The sequence below is a fragment of the Vipera berus genome (assembly GCF_964194415.1).
Source record: "Vipera berus genome assembly, chromosome: 4".
Taxonomy (NCBI): Eukaryota; Metazoa; Chordata; class Lepidosauria; order Squamata; family Viperidae; genus Vipera; species Vipera berus.
The window spans coordinates 37,505,732-37,532,812 of record NC_138206.1 but is presented as its reverse complement, the minus strand read 5'-3'; the positions used below and the strand labels follow the sequence as shown (position 1 = coordinate 37,532,812).

The window sequence follows — 27,081 nt, the reverse complement described above, 5'->3', positions numbered from 1 at the left end:
CCTTGAGCCTGGTGGGATGCGAACCTGCACTAATTGCAGGCAGCTGGTGTTACTTAAGGAGGCATTAGCTGATAGAATACCATGAACTTGCTGATAGAATACCATGAACACCCACATAGTGAAAATTACCCATGCTTAATTAAATAATTATTTAGTGCAAAGAGCTAAGACTTTTTTTAAAAAAAAATTAAAAACATCCAAATTGCTTTTTAAAAATTATCTTATACAGTCTATTTTGTACATAGTAATTGAAGTGACGTATGGATGCTTTCAGGTTCCTTTTAAGCCATTTGTTAGTTTATGTATTGACGAATCCATTCATAAAATGCTGTGACCTTAGTATAAACTCCAGGGCGGTTTCTTCGAGCACATCCTTCACCCCAGCTGACAATGCCTGTAAGGTACCATCTGTTTCCTTTTCCTAAACAGGCTAATGGTCCTCCAGAATCACCCTAAAAGGAAAGGCAGAAGTCTTGCTATTAGAAAAAAATATAGTTCCATTACATTCTAAACATAGTATTATTGACTAACAGAATGGTAATTTCTACTAAAGATTACTTCGTCCAGCTTCCCAGACAATAATAATAATAATAATAATAATAATAATAATAATAATAATAATAATAATAATAATAATAATAATAATAATAATAATAATAATAATAATAATAATAATTTTATTTATATACCGCCCTTCTCCCGAAGGACTCAGGGCGGTGAACAGGGCAAATGTATAAAATACAAAAATACAAAAGTTAAAAGGAATTAAACATAATGCCCAAGGTAAAAACAATAAATACAAATATTAAGAACAATAAAAAACCCAACCCATCCCCCATCAGGCCAAGCCGGCTTGTTCAAATAAATGCGTTTTCAGATTGCGTCGGAGGGAGCGGAGGTCGGGCGCCATCCGGAGCTCAACTGGCAACCGATTCCATAATTCCGGGGCGCCCACAGAGTAGGACCTCCCCCTGGGGGCCACCAAACGACATTCTCTGATCGGTGGCACCCTGAGGAAGCCCTCTCTGTGGGAACGCACAGGGTGGAGGGAAGTTGATGCTGGCAGCAGGTGCTCCCTAAGGTACTCCGGACCCATGCCATGTAGGGCCTTGAACACCATTACCAGTACCTTGAATCTCACTCGGAAGACAACTGGGAGCCAATGCAGCTCACGGAGCAGAGGTGTAACATGGGAGTATCGGGAAACTCCCAACACGACTCTCGCGGCTGCATTCTGTACCAGTTGGAGCCTCTGAGTGGTCCTCAAGGGCAGCCCCATGTAGAGAATGCAAGATACCCTATAGCATTTTGATAGATAGGTCTAGCAAAGAACAGCCTATTCCACAGTCAGTTTGTTATATTAAACTACTTTCAGCCTTACAAATTTGCAATGCTTCTAAAGTTTGGCCTAAAATTCCTCCTTATTTTCTATTGTCATCCATTAGCTCTGGATGAAAATAAAAGCCATTTATTGGCTTTTGAAACAACAGCAAGTAACAAATAAACAAACAAACCCTTTGTTCATTTCCAGTACAATTGCTTTTCAGATCTTTGAAGGCCATCTCTTTTCACTTTTTCACTTCTCAGTCAAAATTAACAAACACAGGTCTTTAAGCCATTATTCATCTAATTTAGTTTCTAGTTTTTCACAATCCTTGTTGTTTTTCCCCCACATGCAGTCCAGCTTCTTGGTGCTGATTTCAAAATGTGCTCAAAATTAACCCAACATTTCAAATGTAATCTGCCTGATACACAAGGAAACTGTTGATTCTATGACTTACTCTATTCTGAAATTGCAAAAGCTTCTATCTTTCTAGTGTATAATATCTCATCTATTTCTATAAATAATGATTAACATCTTATATTTAGATGGGAGCTGTCTTGCATTTTTCCTAATTTTGTGAAATTAAAAAACATTATTTATTTACTAACATAATATTGCAGAACTTATTCATCACCTTTAACTTCTACTAATACAACCCTTTTAAGCAAATATTACTGACAGACAAGTCACAGGACTTGTCTTCCTTTCCTTTCAAAACCAGATATATGCAAAGTATTCTTTAATTATGTCATTTAAAAGGCAGTCTTATAAATCTTGTTTTCTTTTCACAGTTTTGTTTTTTGCTTTACCTGACATGCATCAATGCCACCATTAAGGTTCCCAGCACAGAGCATTTGAGATGTAATTAGATAATCATAAAGTTTGTTGCAAAGACTTTGATTAATGATTTTCACTTTGGCTTCTTGTAATGTTTTTGTAAGCTGACCTAAATTGATAGAAATATTGTGTAAGTATAGCATTTGCTACACTATCCTCACATTTCCAAATGATTGCTAGTATAAATTAACCAGGGAATAAACCCATCTGTTGAAAGAGGGTAGAAGAGTCCAAGGCATGCCCAGTGTGTTTCTACAGTGGTTGGAATCAAATGGAACATTCCAAAAGGTGAAGAACATCAACCATTTTTAAGACATCTGAAACCTAGATTGCCACTTGTACCAATTTTTTTTAAAAAGGAGGTGGAAATTGATAAAAGATCACTGATATTGATTATTGTGGTCCAGAATATATTTCAAAGTGGTTGATGATCTTTCTTCACTCCTCTGGAATGAATTATTTTTGTAACATAAACTGCAATGAAAACTCTCAAGATCTGGCCTATATCTTTGAAATTTTACTATGTTGTGTTCCTTTATAGCAGGGGTGTCAAACTGCTGGCCCATGGGCCGGTTGCATCATATGGAGACTGCCCCCACCCCAGCTCCAGCAATGCAAAAAAAGTCACGATAGGTTGTGGCACGTCACGTGACACGGCAGGTTTGACACCTGTGCTTTATAGTAATTTACATAGTTATGGCACATTAAATAAATTAAATATAAATACAACTGTATATTTCTTCAAATTGAAAGATATGTCTTCTAACTGGCATAAGTAATGGCATGCTAAGAACATTATGAAATTATCTCAATCAACTAAGGATATGTTTTCAGAATTCCAATAGATTTTCCTTAATCCTATTACTGTAAGTTTAATCAGATCCATAACATTATATGGAAATTAATTTGCAAAGCAGCTGACAGTTATGATTCACAAAAAAGTACAACAGATTAGGGATACTTGCAATTTGAAATGAACATACTATTTTCTTTTACAGCTCCCCAGCCAGTTACATAGCAGACAGTTCCATAAATAAGTACTCTAGGACTGCTCGGTAAACATATGGGCTGAACCAGCTCAGTGAAAAATACCGGTGCCTCCATTTCCAAGAGCGCAATGTCATAATCTGAGACGTATTGGTCATAATTTGGATGGACTATTATCCTTTTGATGGATCTCATTACTGCTTGATTACTGCTGTATTTGTTTATGCTTTTAATACCCATATATGCTGTCCAGCCAGATGCTATGGAGTATCTGAAAAAGAAAGATTACAATTTTCCTGGCAAAAGTTGTCATCAAGGGGATTTATTTTGTAGCAAGCTCTGCTATGTGGAACACCTTTCTCCTGGGATTTAGCAGGCCTTCGCCCTTTTACTCTTCCAAGAAGCTGTTAAGGCTACCGTTAGGCTCTGGGATAGTAAGTTGTATAGATGAATAGATGGAGATGATGGGTTAGGCCTCTTGGTTTTCTCATTTTTCTTATTTTTATTGTCTGTGGTTTTATTATTGTTGTGAACTGCCACATGTCAGCTTCCTTTTAACTTTTCTTTAAAATAAAGAGGGAGGCAGAGAAGAGACAGATATGAATGTGATGTCTATGAGCTAAACAATAATTAAGTAAACATACTACAATAGTCTGAATAACTACTGTCAGTAATATATGCTTTGCATTACATAATGCATACCTTATAGACTCGGAGTCCTGAAAACAATGTGCAGCTGATACCAACCACCGATTTGAAATTACAGATCCACCACATATATGACCAGATGTTCCCAGTTGCAAGCTTGCTTGCCATGGCCACTTTCCAGGCCTAGATTCTTCACCACCAACAATTCTGAATTTCTTTATCTGACTCTTTCCACATGCTAAAAGAGAAGTACTGATTACTTTCTATGAACTGTACAATACAATCCTGAATACATATAGACTTTGATTTGCATCCCCTGGAAAAAAATGTATAAACCCTTCCCCCCCCCCCCCGATTACAACTCCTTTCAGATATTCATACATTACCACAATTCATTTCATCAAATCCATCTTCACAGTCTTTTATACCATCACATTCTGGATTTAATTTTTTTGGACATTTCCCATTTAGACATTTATATGAATGAGGTAGACACCCTTTATAGGCTGAAAAGATGAAATAACAGGTGAAAAAAATTGTATATTTTTTTTGAAGTTTAGATTTCTGCTCTATATTTCTTCCAGGGATTAAAGTAGTATCTTTAGCACTCTATCCTCACATTTGTACCTAACAGACCTGCAAGGTAGGCTGGGCTGAGAGATGGTGACTGGCCCAAACCTATAGTTTCTCAGATAGGTTACATATTTAGTGTTTTACAAATATAATGGCATCATTCGGGTTTTATAAACACTGTATTTTATATACCCTAGGTACATGTGAAGAAGGGCAATGGTAAAAATCCAATTACATCAGTGTATTGCTTGATGTGATTCTGCATTTAAATAACCCATGTCTTCACTTAGGCATCTCTATGTGTGAATGCACATGATGCTCACAAACACTTATGGGACCTGTTTTATTTATTTATTGAATTCAGACACTTCCCATTTCACTATCCAAGTGACCTGTTAGCAGAGGATAACCTTCTATAACAATGGAGACATGGCCACCCTCCATTACCTAATATACATTGGAGTTGAGCAGCTAATATATTTAAATAAATAAATAAATAAAACGTGCTTTGGTCAACTTGGTCTGCCCTGTAGCCTTCATAAAATCTAGAGCATGGTTGTCCAACCTTTTGGCTTGCCTGGTGACATTAATTGAGGAGGAATTTTCTTGGGTCGCATATCAAGTATAGAATATGGTTAATGCATATAAATAATAAACTATGTAATATTTTAAATTATAATATTTGTTTAATAATATATTATTATATTATATATAATATGGTAATTATAGTATATAATATTATATATATAATAATAAAATAAATAATATTTTTTATTATCTTTACTAGCTGTCCCAGGGCTCATGCGGCCCATGGGTCACAGTTGGACATGCCTAGTTCAGACTTTTCATTCTGGATTAAAGCAGCAAAGTACAGGTAGTCCTCAACTGACCCCACAGTTGGTAAGTGAAGACAGTTAAGTAACTTTTATCTCATTTTATGAGCTTTCTTGCTACAGTCATTAAGTGAATCACTGCAGTTGTTGAGTTAGTAACATGGTTGTTAAGTGAATCTGGCTTCCCCATTGACTTTGCTTGTCAGAAGATCATATAAGCCAATCACGTCACCCCAGGACACTGCAACCATCATAAATGTAAGTCAGTTGCTAAGCATCTGAATTTTGATCATGTGATCATGGGGATGCCGCAACAGTCATAAGTGTGAAAAATGATCATAAGTTACTTTTTCCAGTGCTGTTGTAACTTTGAAAGTTCACTAGATGAACTGTTGTAAGTCAAAGTCTACCAGTATCAGGTATTAGAAATTTAAAGAAAAGAGACACATTTTGAATGTTTCTGAAATTATCACTATATGTGACCACTACCTATCCTAACAGACCACAAATAATGCTCAGGAAGATTTAAGTGAACCTTTTGAGCATATTCAATTTTTTTTCATAAAGGTTATGCATTACACTTTCAATTTCTACTTTCAATCCAAAATTAGATTAAGGCATATGTGCGGCAGCTGTCTTCCTCCCTCTCCTGGCCTGCATTCTTACAGCTGTTATCTTCTTTGCAAGACTGGGAATGAGGTTTACACTTCATAGTACTATAATTTAACTGTGCTGTATTGCAACCTAAAGAAGTCTTAATACAGTCACACTATAGCATTCACCTTATAGCATTTTTTTTACAGAAAGCATATTCACACAACACAAATATATTTTGGTTAAACAGTATTTTCATACTATGCAATTTGTTGTATTAAAATTTATGATTAAAGATAGGAAGAAGTTGAATAGTCATACCTCATTCAGGCAAACCCTACGTTTGTTTTTATTACAGATACTGTCCTTTTTAGTGACCATTCAAAGTTAGGATGGTGCCAAAAATGAAGCTTTATGACCAATCCTTGCATTTACAACCATCACAGCATCCCTACAATCACCTGGTCAAGATTCAGATATTTCACAACCACTTGGCATTTATGACTGTTGCATCATTGTGAAGTCAAGCGAGTGCCATTTGCATATTTCATGACAGCTTCCCACAAGCAGAGTCAATGGAAAAGCCAGCAGTAAGAACACAAGTCATGGTTACGTGATATCTCACTAAACAACCACTTAGTGGCAGAGTTGCCAATCCCAGTTGTATCATTTGGCAAGGGCTATCTATATTGTTTATGCCAGACCCCAAAAAAAAATGGCATAAAAGAGTAAATCCACAATAAGACAAAACCTAGATTCAGATTTAATGGATTTATAATTCACAATAAGTCAAAAAGGCAATTATTTTTTTTAAAAAGGTTCTGTTTTGGAAGATAATTACACATTACATTCAACTGTATGTACACTTTTGGCTTTTATGTGATGTGTGAACTCATTATTATAACCTCTGGTAATGGCCTCTGGAATCATCCTTAGAAATCTGCTAGAGTTGGGTAGGCTGATTTGCCCAGTCATGGAATTCAATTCCCTGAATGTAGGAAAAGGTAATTAATGGAAGTCAGCTTGTACAAAGCAAATAGATGCCTAGGTGTTCTGTATACTTTAACAAGCCTTTGGAGCATCAGAGTTGTTTATACAACAGATTAGAAGTAACAAGGGAAGTCATTTTATTATGACAAAAATGCCAAAATAGGGTCCTAATAAAGGCACCACCTTCATAAAATATTTAGTTAAGAATTTTTACTTTAAGTAGCACTGATTTTCTTTGCTATCTGCAAATTTTTTATAGAAAGCAAAGCTCAGTTATATAAAGACTTTTTAACATTGATCAATGAAGGTAATAGTAAAGTTTCCAAGCTGAGCTTGGCTTCTAATGAATTTTAGTTTGTTTTTCTTGATAACAGTTTAAAAGTGGTTTCCCATCACTTTATCAGGGAGTTTGTTTGTTTGAACATTCCAGCTTAGCCAACACTTTGTACTTCTGATGTATTGTCTCAAAGGTGCTTTTTCAAAACGCAAGTGGACTTGCTTTGTTTTTCCTTGAAGCAATTTTGCTTCTCAACCAAAAAGCTTCTTCATTTCTTGGATGAGAAGCAAAATGTCTTCAAGGAAAAACAAAGAAAGTCCAGTTGCATTTTGAAAAAGGTCTTCTGGGACAACCATGACCTGGATAACTGAGAATCTCCATAGACATTCTTGATGTCTTCCATCCAACTATTAACCAGAAACAACTCTGATTAACTTCTGTTATCAAGGGTAGCTAGGTAGATCCATATGGTTGGGCAATATTTGACAAAACCAAAAATTATCATGTTTTTATTTGTATAAATAAAAATTAGAGATTTACCATAGGAATCTAATGACCATCTAACTTAGCAAATACCAAGCAATATTTAAAATGTTAAATTTAGCTTATAAACAACTTACCACAATCCATTTCATCACTTCCATCTGTGCAGTCATTCCACCCATCACATTTACTATTTAAAGGAACGCATGATCGGTCAGAACATTTAAACTGCCTTGGACAAGCTAAAAGAACATAATGTTTGAGACAGTTTTAATTGTGAAAAATATTATATAACAGACCAGTCTAATCAGGGTATGATGCTTGCTGTGCAGAATATTATATTTTTTAATCTATCTATGAGATGTTTTTTAATTTTTTGAAATGGCTCCTAAATTTTCCCAATAAGAAAGGAAATTTTGAATATGAAAGGAAGCTTCTCAATTGTCTTTTCAAGGTTCTTTTATCTTTTATGTATCAAATAGAATGCACAGAATTCCGTGAGTGTAAGAGAAGTAACAATATGAGTCTTTCAGCTTATTAAATATAAGCTAATGCAAATTAATATAAGTTAATACACAAATTAAACTTAATGAGCCTTTAAACAATTTCACAAAGTTGCAGACTTTTGTTAATAAGAGGCAAGTAACACTTACGATCTATATGGCTGAAAGCTCTAAATTCTATATAAAAACCTCTGTGTGTAACCAATTCATCGGAATGGAAGCTAATTGAAATGGAATAGCCATATTCCTTAACCCTGTTTTCTTCCGCAAGAGCTTTGCAATATCTGAAAGAGATCCATATGAAGTAAAATTGGAGATATATCATTTTAACAGTTTAAATTATTATATTTACTCTTCATGTGTTATGACTTGCCATTTTGACACCTCCCGGTTCAGGGTACTAAACAGCAGGATATTTCCTTAACCTCAGCTCAAGGATGCCTCACCAACTACTCAAACCTTGCTCAATGCTTTGGTGGCAACCATTGTGTTGACATGGCAGAGGCTGGGATCTGCCAAAAAACTCCTGGCCAGTTTTTGTGGTGTCATGGCAGGGACTTGTCTCTTGGGACCACCCTAAGAGATAGACTGTCCATCTGTCCATCAGAGTGTGTGTCTATATATTATTGTCAAAATACACACACACAAACACACACACACACACACACCTTAGGCTTCTCTTTTGGCATTTAGATAGCCTGTTTATCAGTTTGTGTGCCTTATCTGATCTGATCTTACCTTACTGTACCTTACCTTTCTTAACTCATCCTATCTTGTCCTGTCCTGCTTTATATTTATCTATCTTACTGTATACCTTATATTTTATATTTTATCTATATTAAGATATGTAGAAAGAAAAGCACTGAATGAATAGAAATTGCTCAGCAAAGTTTTTTTTCCTAGTCAACCACACAATCTGTTACTAGCAGGAGTTACCCATTGAGCAGCTTCTCAACAGAGCAGGAGTAGAGAACATCCTTGCATTACTGAGTACACCTTTCCATTATCTGATAATTTTATTTAATTAAGTAAAACAAACAACGGAATTACTATTTTTTAATAATTTCATAGAATTAACAGTGTAAATATAGCTTAATTCAAAAAAATATTTTTTCTTGTTTTATTTTGTTTTTAGGTTTGTTTATATCCTTTGTTATTCTGTGGGTTCCACACAATAAGATAATTTGAAAAGTTGTCAATTATTTCTGTTTTATTTTTAAATACTTAATGAAAACCATAAAAGCAATGTATTGAATGTGGGCTTCACAATAGGGCTGTAGCTTACCTTACTCCATCAATTGCCAGCCAATCTTTATCACATCTCTTGGATCCAGGAGATTGCTCCTGAATTTGTATTACAATAATTTTTAACATCAATCTATATCCAGGGAGTGGGGCCTAAGATGTTTTTTTAAAAAAAGAAAATAAGAATTAAAAGAAAACAATTTGAAAACTACATTTGTTATAAGGTTTATATATCATTTCTATATTGCAGAGGAACAAATGCTATGCTAGTTTACTAAGAATCCCATTGACACCAGTGGGACTTACTACCTGGTTACTGGATACAAGACTGAAGCCTGATGTTTCTTTTGGTCAGCATAGATTTGTAATTTCTACTCATCCATTCACTCATGTATTCCAGAAACTGTACTGGGAAGTCATGTCTGACCAATTGTGACCCCATGGACAACATTCCTCCAGGCCTTTCTGTCCTCTACCATCTTCTGGAGTCCATTTAAGCTCACGCCTACTGCTTCAGTGACTCCATCCAGCCACCTCATTCTCTGTCGTCCCCTTCTTCTCTTGCCCTCAATCTTTCCCAGCATTAGGCTCTTCTCCAGTGAGTCCTTCCTTCTCATTAGGTGGCCAAAGTATTTGAGTTTTAGCTTCAGGATCTGGCCTTCTAAAGAGCAGTCAGGGTTGATCTCCTCTAGGACTGACCGGTTTGATCACCTTGCAGTCCAAGGGACTCGCAGGAGTCTTCTCCAGCACCATAGTTCAAAGGCCTTCATTCTTTGGCACTCAGCCTTTCTTATGATCCAGCTTTCACAGCCATACATTGCAACTGGGAAGACCATAGCCTTGACTATACGCACTTTTGTTGACAGGGTGATGTCTCTGCTTTTTAGTGTGCTGTCTAGATTTGCCATGGCTTTCCTCCCCAGGAGCAAGCGTCTTTTAATTTCTTGGCTACAGTCTCCATCTGCAGTGATCTTGGAGCCCAGGAAAATAAAATCTGTCACTACCTCCATTTCTTCCCCATCTATCTGCCAGGAATTTAGAGGGCCGGATGCCATGATCTTGGTTTTCTTAATGTTTTGTTTCAACCCAACTTTTGCACTCTCCTTTTTCACCCGCAACAAGAGGCTCTTTAGTTCCTCTTCACTTTCTGCCATTAGAGTGGTATCATCTGCATATCTTAGGTTGTTGATATTTCTCCCAGCAATCTTAATTCCAACTTTTGATTTGTCTAGCCCTGCCTTTCTCATGTTGCGCTCTGCATATAAGTTAAATAGGCAGGGTGACCGTATACAACCTTGCCGGACTCCTTTCCCAATTTTGAACCAATCAGTGGTTCCGTGTCCAGTTCTCACTGTTGCTTCTTGACCCGCATATAATTTAATTTTAATTTAATTTAATAACATTTATATACCGCCCTTCTCCCTAAGGACTCAGGGCGGTTCACAGGGCAGAATAAAATAGCAAATACAAACATTAAAAAAGATTAAACAATTGCCCTAGTTAAAAACAATATAGATACAACGCTAAAAACCCCCAGAAAAATTAAAAAGCGAAAGATAAAACAACCCCAACACAACCCCCCTCAGGCTAGGCCGGCTTGTACAAACAAAAATGTCTTGAGATCGCGACGAAAGGAGCGAAGATCGGGCGCCGTCCGGAGCTCTACCGGTAGCTGATTCCACAGCTCCGGAGCGTCCACAGAGAAGGATCTCCCCCTGGGGGCCACCAATCGACATTCTCTGATCGGTGGCACCCTGAGGAGGCCCTCTCTGTGGGAACGCACAGGGCGCAGGGAGCTTGATGCCGGCAGCAGATGTTCCCTGAGGTACTCCGGCCCCATGCCATGGAGTGCTTTGAATACCGTTACCAGTACCTTGAATCTCACCCGGAAGACAACTGGCAACCAATGCAGCTCACGGAGCAGAGGTGTAACGTGGGAGTATCGGGAGACTCCCAACACCACTCTCGCGGCTGCATTCTGTACCAGTTGGAGCTTCCGAGTGGTCCTCAAGGGCAGCCCCATGTAGAGAGCGTTGCAGTAGTCCAGACGAGAGGACACGAGCGCATGAGTGACCGTGCATAGATCATCCCGGCTAAGATAGGGCCGCAACTGACGCACCAGGCGAACCTGTGCGAAGGCCCCCCTAGTCACGGCTCCTATATGATCTTCCAAGGTGAGCCGTGAATCTAGGAGGACCCCCAAGTTGCGAGCCCTATCTACGGGGGGCAATAATTCACCCCCCATAGCTAGAGGTGGAATGTCCGAATAAACCCGGGATGAAGATATGCAGAGCCACTCAGTCTTGTCGGGGTTGAGCTGGAGTCTGTTCCTCCCCATCCAGACCCGAACCGCCTCCAGGCAACGGGACATCACGTTGAGGGCATCACTGGGGTGGTTTGGGGTCGAAAAGAAAAGTTGGGTATCATCAGCGTACTGATGATACCCAACTCCAAAGCCACGAATGATCTCACCCAGCGGCTTCATGTAGATGTTGAACAGGAGAGGCGAGAGGACCGACCCCTGAGGAACTCCACAAATGAGAGACCTCGCGGTCGACCTCTGCCCCCCTGCCAACACCGACTGCGAACGTCCCAAGAGATAGGAGGAGAACCACTGTAAAACTGTGCCTCCCACTCCCAATCCCCTGAGACGCCGCAGCAAGATACCATGGTCGATGGTATCGAAAGCCGCCGAGAGGTCTAATAGGACTAGGACAGAGGAATGCCCCCTGTCCCGAGCCCTCCAGAGATCATTCACCAGCGCGACCAATGCCGTCTCCGTGCTGTGCCCGGGCCTGAAACCCGATTGGTACGGGTCTAGATAATCCGCTTCATCCAGGACCAGAGGGAGCTGATGCGCCACCACACTCTCAACAACCTTCGCAAGAAAGCGAAGGTTGGAGACAGGACGAAAGTTGTTCAATACAGCCGGGTCCAGAGCAGGCTTCTTGAGGAGAGGCCTCACCACCGCCTCCTTCAAGACGGTGGGGAAGAAACCCTCACTCAAAGAAGCCGATATAACTGCCTGGAACCAGCTGCGTGTCCTCTCCCGGGCTGCATAAACCAGCCAGGAAGGGCACGGGTCCAGTAAACATGTGGTGGTGCTCAGCCTCCCCATGATCCTGTCCACTTCCTCCGGAGTCACAGAATCAAACTCCTCCCAGATGATATCGACAAGACCACCCGTGTCCTGATCGTCAGACTCTGCCCAGTCAGAGTCCAAGAGACAAATAAGATGGTCTGGTACAACCATCTTTAAGAACTTGCCACAGTATGTTGTGATCCACACAATCAAAGGCTTTAGCACGGTCAATGAAGCAGAAGTAGATATTTTTCTGGAACTCCTTAGCTTTCTCCATTATCCAGCATATGTTGGCAATTTTAACTGGGGTTTTTAGTGTACAGGGTGAATTTAATGCTTTTTAACTGGTTTTAACTTTTGTATGTTTTGATTTTTAATTCCCTGTAAACCGCCCTGAGTCCTCAGGGAAAGGGCGGTATACAAATGCAACTAAATAAATAAATTTGATCTCTAGTTCCTCTGCCTCTTCGAAATCCTGCCTGTATTTCTGGTAGTTCTTTATCCACATGCTGCTGGAGTCTAGCTTACAGGATTTTAAGCATAACTTTACTAGCATGTGAAATGAGTGCAATGGTGCGATAATTTGGACATTCTTTGGCACTGCCTTTCTTTGGAATTAGAATGTAAACTGATCTTTTCCAATCCTGTGGCCACTGTTGAGTTTTCCAAATTTGCTGGCAAATTGAGTTTAGCACTTTTACTGCATCGTCTTTTAAGATTTTAGAAACTGTACCGTATTCATCAAAAGACATAATCACTCATGAGATGAGATGCTTTCTCAAAATTTGTTGCAAAAAGCAATTACCATTTTAAAGTAGATTTCTTCACCACTTAACAAGAATACAAATACTATAGAGCAGGGGTCTTCAAACCTGGCCCTTTTATGATTTGTGGACTTTAACTCCTAGAATTCCTCAGCCAGGCACGCTGGCTGAGGAATTCTGGCATTTGAAGTCCACAAGTCATAAAAGGGCCAAGTTTGAAGACCCCTGCTATAGAGTGATATTCATCTGAGCTATGCATCAGTCAATGCCAGATACTATGCAGTTTGTATCAGTGTACAATAAATTGAACAGAGGTTTATGCAAAAAGTTGGTTCATATATAGCACTAAGCACATTTGATTTGTGCTTAGATTGTAAGCCGCCCCGAGTCTTCGGAGAAGGGCAGGATATAAATGGGATTAAAATAATAAATAAAATAAATAAATAAGCCATAATATAGTTAGTTGTTGTTTAATTATCATGTTGTGTATATCCATATATTTTGTCTTTATTTCTTTCTTGGGATGGCATTGCCTTATAATCAGCTACAAGTAATCCTCAAGTTGTAATCCACAAGGTTGTCCACAAGATTTGCATTATCATCCTGCAGTCATATGATTACCATATGCAACCTTCCCTGCCTGATTCTCACAAAGTCAATGAGGAAGCCAGCAGGAAATGTCAGAAATTGTCCCTGTGAGTCACTCCCAGTGATTTTTCTCACAAGGAGCCTCACTACAGGTATCTCATACTCTGTAGCACCCCTACACACACACACACACACACACACACACACACACACACACACACACTGTATTGTATGGTAGCTCAGAGCACCTCCTCACATCTATGGCCCCCATCAAACTCCCTCCACTCTTTAGTGCCCACTTACGGCCCTTGCTGGCTATAAGAGTACATACCCTGATAATCCAGTGGCAGTCAATATTTGGTGGATAGTAACTAGGATAATAAGGTGAAATTACACTCCCATTCCAGGAAACATACCAGCCACCACAAACTAAAGGAAAAAAAGCAATACAACAGTTTATGCACATTCCTCCAAGTGTGCAGATGAGGTCCATCTTTCAACATTAGAGTGCCTTTTATCTGTAATAGTACACAAGGCAGAGAAAAGGTATCAGAGGTTGTAAGACAAAAGAATTAAAAAGAACACTCATTCTAGAATTCTGTCACTAGGTTTGATTTCACCCCGCCCCCAAATTTTATCACTGTTATTTTAATCACCTAAATTGCTTCACATTTTCTCTGTATTTTTTAAATACAACAATTTGCTTTTTGGCTGCATCCTTTTCTATCATCTTCATTTTTAAAGTGGTTATTTCTTTATATACATTTTTTTCTATCATCCACAACTTCTTTCACTTTATCATCCACTATGTATCCTCCTTTATGTTTTTTTTTCATACTCTCCTGTGACATCATACCATACAATCCTTTTCACTATATTCCAGGCACCTTCCAGGTCACTTTTCACTTCATTCATTTTCCATGAATTCTGTTGTGTATTAATCCATTGTGCAATACTTTTTCAGAAAGATTTGTATTCTTTTCCTGTAGTCCCCATGTTGCAGATTATCTTCATTTCCTTCCTTTTTCTTCCACAATCTTTTTCTCCTGTGATAATGCTGCTGTCAAAAAATGGTGTGTTCTACATACACTGCCTATCAAAACCCATGAAGGCTTCCCTGTTTTTCCTCATTTTGATTATAAACAATTAGATCACTCATAATTTTAAATTTATGCCCATTCCTTTACCATGAGTATGCATGTATGTGTGAATAGGCATTTTATTAAATTATGATTTAATAATACAGATAAAGGTTTTTTTTCTAAGCAGATACTCACCAGTTATTTTTCCATTCATTTTTGGGTCTCCAAATGATCCCATGACTTTTAATGTTCTTTTTTCATCTAAATCTCACCCAATATTATCAACTAGAATATTTTTCCCCTGGATCATATTAATTCAGAATGTTATCCAATGTTTCCCAAAACTCACATCTGGTTGTTCAATTATAATCATTCAATAGAATGTAACATGCAACAACTACTATTTATTTATGAATTCCTACTTTCATGCCTATTGCAACACCTATATATAGCACCAATTTTTATTTTCTGGCAAACAATTGATGTCCTTTAATTCACAGTTAAATCTACATTTACATTTCCCTGCACGTAATCATGAACTCTATTATATTCCAATTTTTTGTTTCACAGAACTGCATTACTTTTTCATTCATTTAAGTAAATAATGCATATTATATATGATTTTGTGCTCTTGCAATCTTCCATATGTCATGGTCATCAACAGTTAGGCCCATAGAGACTGACTACTGCAAACTTCACAGTGTTAGTCACTTGAAGTCTTCATAAGATTGTTTTTAGTAAACTAGAGAAATTGCGTAATTCAATGAAGCTATGAGCTATGCCGTGCAGGGACACCCAAGATGGACAGGTCATAGCAGAGAGTTCTGACAAAACGTGATCCACTGGAGAAGGAAATAGCAACCCACTCCAGTATCTTTGCCATGAAAACCCTATGGACATTACCAAAAGGCAAAATGATATGACGCTGGAAGACGAGCCCCTCAGGTTGGAAGGCGTCCAATATGCTACTCGGGAAGAGCAGAGGGCTAGTACTAGTAGCGCCGGAAAAAATGAAGCGACTGGGCCAAAGCCGAAAGGACACTCAGCTGTGGATGTGTCTGGTGATGAAAGGAAAGTCCGATGCTGTAAAGATTTTTTCTCCATAGGAACCTGGAATGTAAGATCCATGAATCGAGGAAAGCTGGACGTGGTCAAACAAGAGATGACAAGACTGAACATCGACATCTTAGGTATCAGCGAACTAAAATGGACAGGAACGGGTGAATTTAATTCAGATGACCATCAGGTATACTACTGTGGGCAAGAATCCCTCAGAAGAAATGGAGTAGCCTTCATAGTCAATAAAACAGTAGGAAAAGCAATACTGGGATACAATCCTCAAAATGACAGAATGATCTCAGTTCGAATCCAAGGCAAACCATTCAATATCACAGTAGTCCAAGTCTATGCCCCAACCACCAGTGCTGAAGAGGATGAAATTGACCGGTTCTATGAAGCCCTACAGCACCTTATAGAACTAACACCAAAAAATGATGTCCTTATCATCATGGGGGATTGGAATGCTAAAGTAGGAAGCCAAAAGATTAGTGGAATAACAGGCAAGTTTGGCCTTGGAGTACAAAATGAAGCAGGGCACAGGCTGATAGAATTTTGTCAAGAGAATACAATGGTCATAGCAAACACTCTTTTCCAACAACCCAAGAGATGGGTCTACACATGGACATCACCAGACGGTCAACACAGAAATCAGATTGACTATGTGCTCTGCAGCCAAAGATGGAGAAGCTCTATACAGTCAGTAAAAACAAGACCAGGAGCTGACTGTGGCTCAGACCATGAGCTTCTTGTTGCAAAGTTTAGGCTTAAACTGAAGAAAGTAGGGAAAAGCACTAGGCCACTCAGCTATGAATTAAATCATATCCCTGTTGAATATACAGTAGAGGTGACAAATAGATTTAAGGAATTAGATTTGATAGACAGAGTGCCTGAAGAACTATGGACAGAGGTTCACAACATTGTACAACAGGTAGCAACCAAAATCATCCCAAAGAAAAAGAAATGCAAGAAAGCAAAATGGCTTTCTGAAGAAGCTTTGCAAATAGCTGAGGAAAGGAGGGAAGTGAAAGGCAAGGGAGTAAAAGAAAGATACGCCCAATTGAATGCAGAATTCCAGAGAATAGCTAGAAGAGATAAGAATGCCTTCTTAAATGAACAGTGCAAAGAAATGGAAGAAAACAATAGAATAGGGAGGACCAGAGATCTTTTCAAGAAAATTGGAGAGATGAAGGGAATGTTTCATGCAAAAATGGGCATGATAAAGGACCAAAATGGCAGGGACCTAACAGAGGCAGAAGAGATTAAGAAGAGGTGGCAAAATTACACAGAAGAACTATACAAGAATGATCTTAACGTCCCTGATAATCACAATGAGGTGGTCACTGACCTCGAACCAGACATCCTAGAATGTGAAGTGAAGTGGGCCTTAGAAAAGCCGAGCAACAACAAAGCTAGTGGAGGTGACAGTATTCCAGCTGAGCTATTCAAAATAGCAGTGCTACACTCAATTTGCCAGCAAATTTGGAAAACTGAACAGTGGCCACAGGATTGGAAAAGATCAGTTTACATTCCAATTCCAAAGAAAGGCAGTGCCAAAGAATGTTCAAACTATCGCACCATTGAACTCATTTCTCATGCTAGTAAAGTTATGCTTAAAATCCTACAAGCTAGATTCCAGCAGTATGTGGATCAAGAACTACCAGGCAGGATTTCGAAGAGGCAGAGGAACTAGAGATCAAATTGCCAACATACGCTGGATCATGGAGAAAGCTAGAGAGTTCCAGAAAAACATCTACTTCTGCTTCATTGACTATGCTAAAGCCTTTGATTGTGTGGATCATAACAAACTGTGGCAAGTTCTTAAAGAGATGGGTGTACCAGACCATCTTATTTGTCTCTTGAGAAACCTATATGTGGGCCAAGAAGCAACAGTGAGAACTGGACATGGAAGAACTGATTGGTTCAAAATTGGGAAAGGAGTCCAGCAAGGCTTTATACTGTCGCCCTGCCTATTTAACTTATATGCAGAGCACAACATGAGAAAGGCAGGGCTAGACAAATCAAAAGTTTGGAATTAAGATTGCTGGAAGAAATATCAACAACCTAAGATATGCAGATGATACCACTCTAATGGCAGAAAGTGAAGAAGAACTAAAAAGCCTCTTGTTGCGAGTGAAGAAGGAGAGTGCAAAAGTTGGGTTGAAACTTAACATTAAGAAAACCAAGATCATGGCATCCGGCCCTCTCAATTCCTGGCAAATAGATGGGGAAGAAATGGAGGTAGTGACAGATTTTATTTTCCTGGGCTCCAAGATTACTGCAGATGGAGACTGTAGCCAAGAAATTAAAAGACGCTTGCTCCTGGGGAGGAAAGCCATGACAAATCTAGACAGCACACTAAAAAGCAGAGACATCACCCTGTCAACAAAAGTGCGTATAGTCAAGGCTATGGTCTTCCCCGTTGCAATGTATGGCAGTGAAAGTTGGACCATTAGAAAGGCCGAGCGCCAAAGAATTGAGGCCTTTGAGCTATGGTGCTGGAGAAGACTCCTGCAAGTCCCTTGGACTGCAAGGCCATCAAACTGGTCAGTCCTAGAGGAGATCAACCCTGACTGCTCTTTAGAAGGCCAGATCCTGAAGCTAAAACTCAAATACTTTGGCCACCTAATGAGAAGGAAGGACACACTGGAGAAGAGCCTAATGCTTGGAAAAATTTAGGGCAAGAGTAGAAGGGGATGACAGAGAACGAGGTAGCTGGATGGAGTCACTGAAGCAGTAGGCATGAGCTTAAATGGACTCCAGAAGATGGTAGAAGACAGAAAGGCCTGGAGGAACATTGTCTATAAGGTCGCAATGGGTCAGCACGACTTCGCAGCTAACAACAACAACAACAAAGAGAAATTGTAGACTAGGTTAAAAATCTTAGTTATCTTTGCCGTATGCCAGTGTTAAGGACATTGCCGATCAGCTTTGGCATATTTGGCTCAGTATTCCACACATTTCACCAAAGTTTAATGTCACACTATCTAGTATCACTAATCTATAGACTACAATCCATTATAGTGCTTTTCATATCCAATCAACTAGGAGTAGTGGCAATGTACTAACGTCAAAATGTCACACGCAAAACGAAGCAAACAATGATTTTCCCATATAGTAGTTCATAATTTTGAGTGGAAGATCAATAATAGTTAATAAACATTAGAGAACTAATAGAAGTTCTGGTAACTACATACCAATTTTAGGAACAGCTTGGAAATATGCTTTCAATATATTATTCTTTTGTCGTCGATCCAGTGAAAAAGTGACCAACATTACATTACTGGATGAAGTTAAACGTATAACTGGAGGCTTCCAGGCTCCTGACATTCCACACCACCTGAAAATCATATTGGACATAGTAATAACTTGTGTCGGTTTAATTTTCATCCCAATAATAATACGCAGTAAGCCACTGTATAAAATATAATTCTTTACATATTTGTGAGAATAAAAAAACATTTTGTACAATGATATACCTCTAAAATGTATAGCTGTTTGTCATAATCAGGCACCTTCTCTGTATATTGAATATCAATTTTACAGTTTCTATTTAGCTGGCTAAATTTTTATTAATTCATTATTTTTCTTCCACCAACAAATCAAAGGGTGCATGCAACTGTAGTTTGTGTAATAGCGAGTTGAGTGCTTCTTCTAGAAATTATGGAGAAATCTTTTGCCATCTAAGACAGGGGTCCCCAATTCCTAGTCCATGGACTGGCACTGGTCCATGGCATGCCAGAAACCAGTCCGTGCAAACAAGTGAAGCCCACCCACGGGATGCAGGCAGCACACAAAATCACACCCTGTCTGGTTTGTGGAAAAACCTCTCTCTATGGAACCGGTCTCTGGTGCCCAAAAGGTTGAGGGCCACTGATTAAGAGTACAAAGATCCCTGAACCAGCACTGTCAGAGTCTGACTCTCTGTCCATCAGCATTCTGTTACCGAGCTGCACATTACACAAGCATAGGATTTGTCTTTTTATTGTGCCTATTCACAAAAGCCTTTTAATGTATTCCCTACCTGGTAATGATCTTGTTCTGCAAAGGAAGAAGAAAATCATACGCAGATAGCCTGTGTGTTGCACAACTCCCAGGAACCACATCATATGAGGTTACAACTACCAATCTCACAACATACTCAGGTGGAACACGTAGCCTCCATTGATAAAAAGATTTTTTGGGATTCAACAGAGTTAATGTCCTATTATTACCAGGCTTTGCATAAAGGTCAAAGGCTGCTGGTAGACAAAACAGAAGCAAATCAGTGGCTGAAAACCAGGAAGAATGATAAACTGAAAGAGAAATTAATCCCAATCCCATGGTGCAGATCCCAGAGAACAGGCATTTACATTTAAAAAGGGCAACCTTGTCTATCTCATCAAACAAGCCTGAGTATGCTGTGAGACAGTACTATGTTTTCATCCTACAAAGTTGTCCCTTTGGGGAGAGAACTGAGACATAAAGGCTGTGAAATGAGATCTTTTTCATGTATCTGATTTATGATGGGGAGACTGGAAATTCTAGAAGGAATCCAGCATCTTTCACAAGCCTGTACAATGCAAACCCATTCTAAACTTATCAGCCAATAGTGTCTCTAAGTGAAACTCATCTGGTTAAGTAGACACTACTTGAATCAATCTTTTTGTTCTACAAAGTCCAAATAGCAATCTTGTTGTTGAGAAGCAAATTCTATGGACACTAACTATACTGCTCAAAAAAATAAAGGGAACACTTAAACAACACAATGTACTGTATTTAATAGTAGGATGTCTTATCTTGTGTTCCCTTTATTTTTTTGAGCAGTATATTATATGTGTGCTTGGGAGGTTTAAAGGTTTTAAATTTTAATTTTAAATATACTGCTATTAGTAAATCCTTTGTTGTTGATAAATAATCCTTTAAATTTGAATATCCTTTGCTCTTTAAAAAATGGAATAAGGTCACTCATACCATCTTTATGAATGAAGAATCAAGACTGACTTCTCTAAGGCTACCTCTGATAAATGGAATTCCATTAAATTAAATTAACTCAAAACTGCATCCTATCAGTAAAACTTGTTAGAACAATCAAACTGTGTTTTTTTAAAAAAATAATTCAAATAGCAAGGGCATGATGTATGTGGCTGGTAGTATTAAGTAATACCTCTTCTCATGTAACATCTAATTAATTACGGAATCCTAGATGAACAAATCAGCTCAGATGATATTTGCTGTATCATGCCATAATCTTTTAGCAACATGCTTTGAGGCATGGCAGCAATTCTCAAGTGAGAAGGAGATTCTGGTTTTTTTCACTGCTGGGAGGGGGTTGAAGCAGAAAACAAAGCTGCGCTCTTTGTTCTCTTCAGATGGCATATATGAAAATAACAGGATATGGGCTTTGGAAACCATTCTACAATTGGTGACCTCACTTTTCAGAGGCACCATCAGATAAACTGGAGTAAAAGTCAAGTTTTCCTTTCAGCAGAAGGAGCAGAAATGCCATCAAACACAGCACCACTGAAGTTTCACAGTTTTGAAGTAAATGAGTAAGCAATACTGAACATCGTATTCACTCTCTCCAATAGCTCAAGAGCCAGTCTAAAACCCACCTTTGCTAAGCATGCCATATATTTCTATATGTCTGTCTATAGTTAATTTTGAAGTGGTATGATTCCAGAATGATGTTGAGCAGCTTAAGCTTTAAACAAATTTAAAATAACAAGAAAAAAGGTAATGTATATTTGGACAAACCACAGTCCCTATGTCATAAGAGAGTTCCAACCACCTACCAAGGATTTAGGAGGACGACCAAGTTTTTAAGAGGCCAGGTTGGGGGGCTGGATGTCTAGGGGGATATCATGCCAGGGGATAGGTGCTATGAAAGAGAAGATACACTTCTTGGATCTCAATAGATGGCATTGGTTGATCAACAAAACTAAAAATGGACTAATAATGCCAATAGGCAGAAATCATGTAAAATATGGATTCCTCAAATGACCTGGCCCTTTATCATTAAGGCTTTTGGGGTGCATAGAGGCATGGAGAGTCTCCCCATCAGGGAACAGGTACAACTAATGGACCAGAGGAAGCTGCGCAAAGGCCCTCTTAACTATAGCTGCTACCTGGTCTGGAAGTGGGAATGCAAAACAACCCCCAGGTTGCATGCTTGAATAGAGAAGTGCAACCCCATTCAAGTTTAAAAATGGAATATCACCATGACCAGGTGGTCTTATATTCACAGCAACTTGGTCAGCAACTTGTCAGAGGTGAGCTTGAGCCTGTTCTTCACCATCCAGAGTTGTACAGCTTTCAGATAATGGACAGTATGTTGAAAGCATCATTCAATTTAAGGTCAAGATGTACAGCTGGGTGTCTGGTGCATGTTGATAATACAAGATCCCAAACTAATAGATGACCTCTCCCAACAGTTTCATGTAGATGTTAAACAGGATGTAATCGACAGAAAGAATATCCTTGAAGATCAAGAGGAAGATCCATAATCAGGACAACAGTCAAAAAAAAAAAGAAATCTGAGTCCAGGTTAGGATTAATCCAAATAAACATCTCAGACAAGAACGTCAAGGGAAAGAGGGGGAAGCACATTCAGAATTGCAAGATTCAGTTACTGTAATCTTATAATAAAATCAAGATTAGCATGGATGACTAATTCCTAGTGTGATCTACCTTAAAGTAGGAGAGAGAATGTGTCTGCCTAGCTGCTGAGATTAACTTGGTCTGGATTCCTTCTATTAGTGTCATCTTTCCAGACCCAGGAAGTGTGTCATGAAGCCCACTATTGGAACAAACTGTCATTTTGTTCTAGATTTTGATTTAATTTTTATTTTTGTTCTTCTCTATTTTGTTTCTGGTTTTTCATGTTGCTTTTTATTGAAATTAAAGTGAGCCATCCAAATTTTTTGGAGTTGGGGGGTACTTAAACTAACTAAACTAAACTAAGCTAAACTAAACTTAAATCAGACATTGTTTCTTATTCAAGCACATTCAAATGAAAATTATTATTAAGCAGTTCCTATTCTTTGCAATAATTCTTGGACTAAGTAGTTCCCTACCCTTCAGATTCAGCTCAAGACAAGGATAAAAACTTCCTTCCTTCTTTTTTCAGGCTACACAATGGGTCAGGGTAGAATAGCCCTTACCTGATTTCAGCATTGTGTCACAGGCCATAGAATCAGGGTCTGGAACAAAAGAAGATAAATGCTGCCATAAGATATATATATATATATGCTCATCTCCGTTTCAAAGCCGAAGAGTCAGCACTTGTCTGAGGACGTTTCCGTGGTCATGTGGCCAGCATGACTAGACGCCAAAGGCGCACAGAACGCTGTTACCTTCCCACCGTAGTGGTCCCTGTTTTTCTACTTGCATTTTTACGTGCTTTCGAACTGCTAGGTTGGCAGAAGCTGGGACGAGTAACAGGTGCTCACTCTGTTACGTGGCACTCGGGATTCGACCTGCCAAACTGCCAACCTTCTGATTGACAAGCTCAGCGATATCTATATCTATCTATCTATCTATCTATCTATCTATCTATCTATCTATCTATCTATCTATCTATATACAGGCCTGAAAATTTCTGAATTTATTAAAAATTTAAAAAAATATATAAAACTTCACCTTACCAAAAAGCTCCATAGTAATTATATCGAAGTCTTCTTCTAACGGAAATGTTTCAGCAGTGTTATTAGCTATTGCAGGTACTTTTTTAAAACTGATTTGCTTCTGATATGCTGAGGATAGGTTTTTGATAGGAAGAATAATATTCTGGGGGCCCCAAAATGTGCTCCAGTAATAGGCTCGAGCACCACTTTTTCCATCACTGGAGGAAGATAACAAAATAACTTTGTTTCGAGGATACAGTCAGATTTTATTTCAACATACATCTTTGCCTTTTGGTAGGGGTCAGAGAACTGCAACTGGCTTCTAAATGGCCTAACAGAGGAGCATATCAACAAGTAGACATAATCAGGAGAAAGAAATATAGTTAATATAAGCATGCAGATTGTCACTGACATTACCATAATGGAATATGGAATTTTCATCATACGTTGTGATGATTATAAGTCAAGGCATTCATGTGACCAACCCGATTTTATAACCCTTTATTGTAGTGGTCATTAAGCAAACACTGCAGTCACACAGCGAATGCAGTGGTCATAAAATAAGTCCATTCATTCACATGGACAACTTTTCCCACAAACCAACCCAAAGGGTCAGAAACCACCAAAAAACATTGTAAATTGCAGTTACTTGACTGCAGGTTGTTGCCATTGTCACAACTAACTCTTGAACTGGGTTGTATGCACATTGGGAGGTTCTTCATAACTTCAAATAGTCACTAAGCAACCAGTCATTAAAATAATCATACTTGGTATAATAAGCAAGGATATGTTGAAAGACATTCAGAGCTACAAATCCTTACAACAATGCTTGTATCCCAAAAACTTTGGCATTTAATCTGGATTCTTTGCAATATTTTATATTTATCATTTTTAATCAATGTAGCATTTTCTTTATTTAATCTTAAAAGTTTGCATATTTTAAAATATCCTACTAATCATAAATTTTGGCAAAGTCGAAACAGAATTAAATCCCTTTCTGATAGTATCTACTCTGTTGAACATGATTCCCTGAGAACATGAGTAGACAATAAGCAGACATGGCTGACAATATTTTATTTATGAAAGTTACATAGTTTAAGAATGACTTACCTGAATGCAGCAATAACAGATTTCAAGTAATAATTGCCTATAGTAGAAGACCCGTATATTTCTGCAAACTGATAGTTAAACAATTAGAAAGCTAAATATAAACTGGAAAATTTATTAAGTCCTGTATAATTGCATCATTTTTTTGTTCATTTCCAGCCTGCAGCTGCCAAACATAGTGGACTAGACACAGAATCACAGATGATTTGACATAAATTTCTATTAAAGTGATATCTTTTATAAGGTGACATAAGGCTGTTTCTTTACCAAGTAGACAAGACTAAATAAAACAATCAGAATAAATTTCGGCTACTGATTCTTTCAAAGGGATCCTGTGTTATCCATGTACAAAACAGCTTTGAGACTCGCAACCAATTCATCAGGGAAATACAACCTAACAGAAAGGTGCTTTGTGTTTTCAAACCTTTTTATGTTAACAAAGGGCCAGAAAAGTATATTGATCTCACTAATAAAATTAAATTGGGAGAAAGAGCAAGAAAGCCAGTATTATACTGAAGAAATTAAAATGTGTGTTTGTGTGTGTGTGTTTACTGTAAAAATTAAAATACAAACCTCCACAAACAGGTACACAATATGAAAAAAAGTTTTGATTTAAAGAAGAAGCTACAATTGTGCTTGTTTTAATAATATATGCAAAGAGTTTTGTCATTAGAGTGAAGTTACTTTGTAGAACTGCATTAACCTGTTAAGGTAATTATAACAACATATATTAAAAAGGTAAAGGTTCCCCTGCACATGCGTGCTAGTCATTTCCAACTCTAGGGGCCAGTGCTCATCTCCGTTTCAAAGCCTAAGAGTCACCGCTTGTCCGAGGACGTCTCCGTGGTCATGTGGCCGGCATAACTAGACACCAAAGGCGCACGGAACGCTGTTACCTTCCCACCATAGTAGTCCCTATTTTTCTACTTGCATTTTTACGTGCTTTCGAACTGCTAGGTTGGCAGAAGCTGGGACGAGTAACAGGCGCTCACTCTGTTACGCGGCACTCAGGATTCGACCCGCCAAACTGCCGACCTTCTGATCAACAAGCTCAGCGTCCTAACCCACTGAGCCACCGTTTCACTTATAACAACATATATTAAACCTATCTAAAATTACATAGATTATAGTCCATTTCACCAGAATTATTCTATGATAGCAAATAATAGAAAGTGTTGTGGAAAGGGTGTCAGGTTGTAAGAATTAAAAAATAATAATCTTATATTGTATAATACCAGCCTCGTAATGGTTAGAAATATGTTGCCATGTCAGCCTCATCAAAGTGATATCCTTGCTCACTAATAAAAATAGAACTAGTGGACCACTTTTGGCCCAAAATTTGCAGCCTTGAGCAGTCTTTCTTCTATACTTAATGGTACACTGAAAAAAATCTATAAAAATAGCCTTCAATTTCCAACAAACTAATAGTCTTATGCTTTAGATTTATCATGTTTATTAACATTCACTTTTAAATATTTTTTTAAAATTACAAATGCAGTAAAAATAGCTATTAAATGAACTGCAAAACAAAATAAAATTATTTTATATCTTCCATAACCAGACTCACATAATTCTGTAGTGCTTCAGCTTGCAATATAAATGCATGAGATTTGGGGTTCATGAGGTCATTTGTATAAGTCAGGTTAGAAATTTCCACACTTCCACCAATGTAGAAGTAAGAGAATGCTGGAGCTGAAAGTATAGGATCCCATATTGGTAAACAATCAAAATGTTCAAAACAGAGAATGAGAAACATTGTCAGTAAATGTACTTGAGATTAAAAAGTGGAAAATATTTTGCAGTGATTAAGTATTGTGATGAAGGGGTTTTCTTAAATTCACTGTGTTAAAGTGGGCTTTCTAAATATATTTAGTTTTGTTTCTATTGGAAAGATTAGAAAAAGTTGCAGGAAATTCATTACAAATAATCAACATATTTAATTGCTTAGACTGTTTATTCTGCTTGCCACTCTGTTACCTCCCCGATAATGTAAAAATAGGGACTTAAGAAGGAACTATTAAAGGAAAGTGGTGTTAATTCTGCTGGATTTCTCTAATAAGAGAAATGTTAACAATGTTGCTGCTGATGCTTGCAAAAACAAATATTCTGATATTGTTGTAAGGCTCAGAATGTTATGCATTATTAAAATTCTAACATTCATAAGAAAAGCAGTTCAGTTTTTCATTGAAAAGCATGCACTTACATAAAACATAGTACATAACCAAAAAAATTACAATGATAATCAAGGCAGCTGCAGGCAATATTTTTAAAAGGCATTTTTTCCAGAACTGCATATTCAAGTTTTTGCCCAAATGTTTTAGGGGTATATTTTCTGAATTCTGGATCTGAGGAGCAGAAATATTTTGCTGAAAGGACAAAAGAAAGAAAAGCCATTCAAATAAAGCAAAGTAGTCTGTCTTTTTTTTAACTTTATTCTACATTTATTATTTTATTACTGGAAAAATGAAAACACATAGATAACTAAATTTTGGACAATTCTGGAC

At 38.1% G+C, this 27,081-nt stretch overlaps 1 protein-coding gene across 1 annotated transcript; it reads right to left on the bottom strand.

Annotated features, from left to right (window-relative positions):
• Positions 1–293: 293 nt before the first annotated feature.
• On the bottom strand, positions 294–26,333 carry LOC308667200 (suppressor of tumorigenicity 14 protein homolog; the record flags this gene model as incomplete). The annotated part of the gene is made up of 15 exons (XM_081326347.1): positions 294–452; positions 2,134–2,270; positions 3,145–3,419; positions 3,851–4,034; positions 4,183–4,302; positions 7,684–7,788; positions 8,200–8,333; positions 9,335–9,447; positions 14,060–14,157; positions 19,064–19,206; positions 19,891–20,137; positions 23,009–23,047; positions 23,492–23,688; positions 24,581–24,648; positions 26,145–26,333. 15 exons carry the CDS (start codon positions 26,331–26,333, stop codon positions 294–296), a joined length of 2,208 nt encoding a protein of 735 aa, XP_081182473.1.
• Between the last annotated feature and the right edge of the window lie 748 nt (positions 26,334–27,081).